The sequence below is a fragment of the Diabrotica undecimpunctata genome, chromosome 9 (genome assembly GCF_040954645.1).
Source record: "Diabrotica undecimpunctata isolate CICGRU chromosome 9, icDiaUnde3, whole genome shotgun sequence".
In the NCBI taxonomy this organism is placed as follows: Eukaryota; Metazoa; Arthropoda; class Insecta; order Coleoptera; family Chrysomelidae; genus Diabrotica; species Diabrotica undecimpunctata.
Window position 1 is genome coordinate 12,691,998 of NC_092811.1, and position 7,799 is coordinate 12,699,796.

Consider the following 7,799-nt stretch of genomic DNA (forward strand, 5'->3'; position numbering starts at 1 on the left):
AGGAGATAGCAGACGTGTGTAGAGCAACTGAGAGTACGAACCAAAGGTGGGCAGATCACAGTCGTAAGAAGAAAAAGAGCCAGTAGAGAATTCTTGGACAAAAAAGGTTAGTTTGCCATATAATCAACAAATACTTTTAACCACGATCCTAACTAGATCATAATTAATTTGGTTTTTCAATATTTTATTCAGTGATTACATTTCACAATAAATACAATCTTTTAATTCAGATATAAAAAAATTAAAAGAAGTAATATTTCTTGAAAGAAAATTATTTGCCTTTATTTAATTTAAAAAAGAAAACACAGATAAGAGATCTTTTATTTGAATACAAGTTTAAACAGTTAGTCATAATTTGTATAGGAATTTTAATGAATTTGTTATTCTAATTATGCGGATTAGCGCATATGACATATGATTTTGAATAATTGTAAAATTTACTTTAATATTTTTTTATTCTGTTTTAATAAATTATTTAATAGTTTAGTATCACAAAATTATTTGGTTTAATTTATTTTCCTACTGTCCTTTCCTCAAAGTAACTGCTTAAAGAATACTTTGAAGCCACTTTTTTCGTATTAAATATTAAGTATGGAAGGTCGTGACAATATAAATTTAAATTTAACGAGAGATCCAGTGGTTAGAATAATTTCCCCCATTGAAGACGGAAGGGGTCAGAGATATGTGGCAAATTTAGTGGGTGTAAATCAGTCGACAGTATCACGAGTGGTAGTAAGGTACCGAGAGACTGGTCTTTATGAAAGACGAGCTGTAACAGGTCGGCCAAGAGCAACTACGCATCTGAACAATAGATTTTTAGTCCTTCAGGCTTTGCGTCGAAGACATGTGACTGCAAGTCAACTTCAATATGACTTAGCCGAGACTCGAAATGTACGTGTGTCTTCAGAAACTGTTAGGCACATCTTAAGACAGTCTGGAATTAGAGCCAGAGTAGCTGCCACCGCCCCGAGACTTACAAGGGAACACCGTATAGCAGGTCTAACATTTACAAGAGAGCAAGTAAACTGGAATGTCGACGACTGGGGTAACATACTCTTTAAGGATGAGTCAAGATTTTGTTTATACGCGTATATAGCGTTATTTTGAATGCAACCTAAGACCGGCGACAAACTTTGGAGGAATTTCTATTATGCTCTGGGGCGAAATATCTCTTAGGGGTCAAACCGAATTGGTACAGCTAGATGGAGGATCCTCAACTGCTGATAAGTACATTAGAGAAATTTTGGAGATGCATGTTGTTCTTTGCGCCCCATTTATTGGTAATGACTTTGTTTTAATGCATGACAATGCACGCCCACACCTCGCAAGAATCGTTACCGAGTACCTTCAAGAGGTAAATCTACAAGTTTTGAATTGGCCAGCGCATAGCCCGGACTTAAATCCAATAGAACATGTTTGGGACCATCTTTACACAAGGGTGAGATCTGGTAATGTGACGCCAGCTAATCTTCAGGACCTGCAACGGTTGTTAACCGTAGAATGGGATAATATCGATCAAGATTATCTAAGAAGATTAACTGGAAGTATGCCACAACGTTGTCTATAGATATTAACTGGAAGTATGCCACAACGTTATAGATGTTATAAGAGCTAGAGGAGGCAATACGTCTTACTAAATTATCATTACTTTTGATTTTTATTTTTTTTATTCAATGCCGTATTGCGGTTACCATAACTCCTAAATAAAATCAAACAAATATGTCATTTATTTAGATATGCCAAAAAAATTTAAATTTTCATTCTTATAGTTGTATGTATTAAAATATTCATTTTGTTTACATATAATCATTAATTATTCTAATAAATTTACAGTTTTCTCCTGAAGAAGTCACAAAATCGTGACGAAATATTGAGACTGAACATATAGAGTTTTATTTCCTGACCGATTGCTGATACTATAAATCAATATATATATATATATATATATATATATATATATATATATATATATATATATATATATACATATATATCTACTTTTACTGGTTATTTTAGTACATTTAAGTAAAAATTGCGTTAGTTCAACAATATTATTGATATATATTGTAAAGTATTAAAAAAACGAAATGTTGAGTCACTGTAATACATACTGAAAACAAAGAATAACAATCGGATGGACCAAAATCTTACTTACTTACGAGTCATCCTTTATATTACTCAATACACTGAGTTTCACACAGTGTAGTGTCGTTTAAGCTTTACCACGCTTACCTTAGTTTACCTTGTAAACAACGCCTTATTTAGAGCATATGGACACTGTCACTCGTGAGAAATTTTTGGCTCTCTTCGCTGAAATTAAAATACCAGTTTTAATAAAACAAGAAGAAACCGGAAGCTTTAATGTCTTTATGCAGCCAAACTTATTTACATTATAAGGTGTATATCCGTTCGAGATTATGCGGAAGTTCTCAAGCTGTGTGAATTTTTGGTTTATTGAAAATTAAACAAACAAGTAGATATTTTGAATACTTTCTACAACGTTTAATATTAAGATTTCAATTAAAAAAGTACTAAATATCAATATAAAATTGTCATTGCTTTTGAGTGATCCACAACTTTGTTCAAATTTGTTGTAGATCAAATAAATAAGAAAATAAGGACAATTTTTCGATCCGTCTTTATTTAATCTTCTCAGATGAATATATTAGTGATGTCTGTCTTTTCCATTTTACAACTTACACATCACCTTGCGGTCTTATGTTGTAGCTTTTTATGTGGTTCATTTTAGTTTTGTCTGTTTCCAGTAAATCCCTTTAAGAATAATTAAAAGAATACCGGCAAAGTGAAAGTATAAATCCTTACCATAAGGTAACTAAAATAATAAAGAAGAATATTCAAAACAAACATCGAAATAATTACCGATAAGGAAGGCCATTTGATCAGTATAAGAGAAGAGGTAATGTGAAAGTGGGTACAATATTTTGAAGAAGTCTTTAATCAATGAGATGAATTTTTTTTTATAATTGAACAAGTTACGCTGATATAAAAGAAATTTATCCGTTCAAGATAAAAACAAAACGAACAGCTTAATAAGAGATACCTGAGTTAAAGAATAAATGTCAGAAAAATGGAACGCCCCAATAATACTTTCTCTTCACAAAAAAAAACGATGCTCTGAATTGTTCAAATTATAGATAGAATTAACTGGATATAAAATTTTTGCTGCTTCTTCTGCTGTTTGCTGCCTCTTATTCTGGTTCAGTCGTTGTTGACTGTACACAGTTTTTTTTTCTTGTTTTTATCCACCTGTTTATTTTGAATTTTGCATTGTTCGCGTATACTTCTGTTGGTTTGTCTGTCTCTTAATGATATGCCCGCTATTGATCTTAATACTTTCATTTCGATATTGTTGATTTGTTGTTTCGTCTTTCTTGTATCGGTCCTTGTCTCCGCTGCATATGTTAGGATTGGTCTTACTGTTGTCTTGTATACTTTCATTTTGCTTTCCCTGGTCAGATATTTGTTTCTCCATATGGTTTCTCGGAGGCAACCACTTACTCTTGCCGCTTTTGATGCTTGCCTTGTGGTCTCTGTTCTTATATCTCTGCCGCTAGTGATCTCTACTCCTAGGTAATTGAATTTCATTACTTGTTCTACAATTTTGCCGTCTATTTCTAGTTTGCACCTACGCGGCTCTTTACTGATCACTATACATTTAGTTTTTTCTACTGATATTCTCATATTAAGTTTGTTTGCTCTGATATTGAAGGTGTGGAGCTGCCTTTGTAGGTTATCTTCGTTATCAGCAATTAGTACTGCATAATCGGCATAGCATAGTATCGTGATTTTATGCGCTCCCATGTGGTATCCGTGTCGTTTTCTTACTTCGTGAATTATTTGATTCATCACCATATTGAATAACAATGGGCTGAGCGAGTCTCCTTGGCGGATTCCTCCTTTTAGTTCTATGCATTTTGTTTCCCCTGTTGGCATTATAACTCTGGTCTTGTTGTTCTTGTTAATTTCATTAATTGTCCTTATTATCTGATGGTCTATTTGTTCAGCTTGTAATAAATTTAAGATGTCATTTCGCTTCACCCTGTCAAAAGCACTTTTTAAATCTACAAAGCACATGTATGCTGGTTTTCCATATTCAACAGACTTCTCTATTATTTGTCTGATAATAACAAAAAAATAAAAATTTTTGCCAAACTATTAAACCGAAGACTGAATCCTACTGCTTGGAAAGCGATCAAAGTGGTTTCAGCTGTAATAGAACCACGACCTATCAGATCTCAAATTTTAAAGTAGTATTGTGAGTAAGAAGTCAACGTACACCAGTTTTGAATATAGACCTCAGCATGGCATATGGCTCAATCAAGAGTGGAAGAATCGTGGAGGCCTTAATATACCACATAAACTAATGACGTTGGTTAGGATGATAGTAGCAAATACCAAAAGTGTGAGAGTAGGAGAGTGAGAGGGAAGAAATACTTTGTATCAGACTTTTCAACGTTGAACTAGGAAAAGTATTGAGATAAGTTCGGTGTAACTCAGTTGGTATATTGTTTTAACAGAGTATTTTATTTATGCTGATGACATAGCTAATGTAGGAAGAACTATGACCTTGGAGGTAGATAATACTGCTATTAAAAGAGCTGCTGGGGATATAATGCTAATGATTAGAGTTGAGCAATATGCAAAAAAATGACCAAATGTTTTACACAATTTTCCAATAAAAACTTGACATATATTTGTAAATTGAGAAACTTTTTTCACATCAACGGATGCAATGGGAGCATATTTTAAATTCACAAAAATATTTGGTACTAAATTTATTTCTTTGCAAAAATTACCAACAAGAACGTCAGCTACCTTAGTAAGTTTCTGAAAACCATTGCTTTTGAATTATTGTTTCAAATTTTTGAAAAATATCTTTTTTAGTATCAGCTTTAACATTTTGACTAGCTGATCTCATTTCTTTTATTAAGCCTATGCTTTCTATCAAGGACAACTTTACTGATTTTAATTGAGTAATACATAGTTTTTTGAAGCAAACTAAAATTTGATTTAATGAATGAAAGTCCCTGCTGAAAAATGTTAAAGCGTCAATTATATTTTTTAAATCTACGAAATGGTCCGAATAGAAAAAAGCGGCTGCCAACCATGTTCCCCATCTTGTTAGAATGAGGTTTGGTGGAAGTGTTCAGAGATTCAATTGATTGAATCAGATTGAACAGAGATTGTCCAATTTTTTCCGCAACTCTGGTCATTCCATGTGATAAACAAGTAACGTGTATTAAGTTGTTATAAAATATTTAAAAATTTTGTCCTGTGGTGTCCTGTGTACCGTGACGTTTGAAGAAAGGGATGCAAATTTGATGAAATTACAAAAAGACTTACTAAACTTTTTACTTGTAGGGCAACTCTATTCTTCTGCCATCCTTGGCAAAATCGTTTATGACAGACTCATCATCATCATGCAACCTCTTTTGTTCATTGCTGGACATAGGTCTCTCCCATTTTTCCGACCACCAATACACCCAGCGTGTTGGTGGTCGTCCTCTGCTGCGTTTGTATTCTCGTGGGTGCCAGTCAATTAGTTTTCGGGTCCATCTTGTGTCTTTCAGTCACGCTATGTAAGCTGCCCAATTCCATTTCAGCTTGGCTATACGTTCGACGACATCACTGATACCTGTCCTTTTCCTTAAGTCTTGATTCCTTATTTTGTCTTTTTTTGTCACGCCGAGAATTGATCTTTCCATGCGCCTTTATGCCACTTGCATTTTTAGTGCTGTTGTTTTTGTGAGCGTGAGAATTTCTGCTCCGTATGTCATAATAGAAAGAACGCATTGGTCAAATGTCTTCCGTTTCATGGCTATCGGGATGTTGCTCTTAAATATGTCTATTAATGAACCATATGCCGCCCAAGCAAGTGTTATTCGTCGTTGAAATACGCAGGTCTGGTTGTCCTTGCCTATTCTGATTTCATGACCAAGATATATGTACTTTTCTGTCCATTCTACCACTTGATTTTGGATGACTAGGTGTTCGCTGGGAACTAAATTTGTCATAAATTTGGTCTTACTGATGTTCATTTTTAGACCTATTGTTGAAGATACGTTTTCTAATTCTTGTACCATTTGTTGTGCTTCACCCAGATCTTCGGTAATAAGTACTATGTCGTCGGCAAAACGCAGATGATTGAGCATTTCTCCATCTATCTTTATTCTTCTATTTTCCCACTTTAGCATTTTAAAGGCGTATTCCAGGACCGTTATAAATAATTTAGGTGAGAGAGTGTTGCCCTGCCTCACACCTCGCTTCATATGAATTTCTCTGGTGGTATCATGTAGTTTTACATGCATTGTAACGTTTTGGTATAATGGTCTGTTATATTCTAGCGACTTTTCTATTAATGTTTTTACTGTTTGTAGGTGATCGTTTATTCCGAATTTTGAGCGGAAGCCAGCTTGTTCTCGAGGATGGTAGAAATCTATTTTTCTCTAGTCTTGTCGTAATTATTCGGGTAAACATTTTATAGATGTGGTTCAATAAGCTGATTGGTCTATAGTTTTCTAGGTGCGCCTTGTCTCTTTTCTTGTGTAGTCAAATTGTTACTGCATTATTCCATGTTTTTGGTATGCAACAATCTATTAGACAAAGGTTAAACAACATTTTGATTTGGTTGAGAAGGGCACGTCCGCCCATCTTTATAGCTTCTATTACGACGCCATCTTCTCATGGTGCTTTGTTGTTTTTCATCTTTTTCATTGCGTCCTGGATTTCGCTTAGTGTGATCTCTGGCATGAGCCCTGAACCCTTGTTGACAGACTCATAAAAACTTTGAATTTCAGACATTTCTTAGATAAGTTCTTTTTCAATTGACAAAATCGCCTCTCCTCACTTGTGGAATTTCTGACAAAGTTTTTAATCCGCTTTAGTATAGAAAAACTTCGTTCTACAGACGCACTTGTAGGAGATATTGTCATCACTAAGTCATATAATTTTGAAACCTCACTATATGCTTCATCCAGTTCAGTTTGTTTAAGAAATGTAAGCAGAAAAAGTCCATTGTTCTAGATCGAACTACAGATATCGTCAATTTGAGTCAATTGTCGGTTGTTCTGCGTTACATAAAAAATAATGGGGACATACAAGAACGATTTTGGGGATTTTTTGATAAAACTGCAGCAGAAGGTATGTGTAGAATTGTTTATAATATAGTTGGGGAACTGGACTGTGGCTCCAAACTTTTCGCTCAAAGTTATGATGGAGCTGCTGTTTTATTTTATTTATTTAGCGTATGGACTTTCACAGTACGATAAATATACAAATACAATAATATATACATATATATTAAATATATTATTTAAACACTATAAATAGAATGAATGACACTAAATATTAATGTCCAATTTACATAGCCATTCAATTGCTTCTGGGGAACATTCCGCAAAGTCCTGGAGGTTTCCACGGTAGGCACCATTCAAGCAGTCTGAAACACAGTGGCTTATGGTCTGTCTAGATTGTCCGCAATCGCACTGTGGACTTTCTGCACGACCCCACCTGAACAGCGAATCAGCACATTTACCATATCCGGTACGTATACGATTAAGCCTTGCCCAAGTGGACCGGGGTATATTTGATCCGCTGAAACCCTGAGTTGGGGTGGATCTATATCTTAATATAGTCCGATTCTACTGTTGGCATCCATCTTGTTGTCCATTGCCTATGTATATCATAGGAATTACCAATTTTTCGGGCAGATCGTATTGGAGGATTTCTAGATCTCAGTCGCTGGTGCTCTTTTGAGATGTCTGGGATATCTTGATGTA

The 7,799-nt window shown here is 34.6% G+C and overlaps 1 protein-coding gene across 1 annotated transcript; it reads left to right on the forward strand.

Moving 5' to 3' along the window:
* Positions 1 to 591: 591 nt before the first annotated feature.
* On the forward strand, positions 592 to 1,107 carry LOC140450434 (uncharacterized). The gene has a single exon (XM_072544073.1). The coding sequence runs from the start codon at positions 592 to 594 to the stop codon at positions 1,105 to 1,107; it is 516 nt and encodes a 171-aa protein (XP_072400174.1).
* The last annotated feature ends 6,692 nt before the right edge of the window (positions 1,108 to 7,799 follow it).

What these genes read in the sequence shown, in the direction of transcription:
- LOC140450434 (XM_072544073.1), top strand. Translation starts at nt 592, where the DNA reads ATGGAAGGTCGTGACAATATAAATTTAAATTTAACGAGAGATCCAGTG.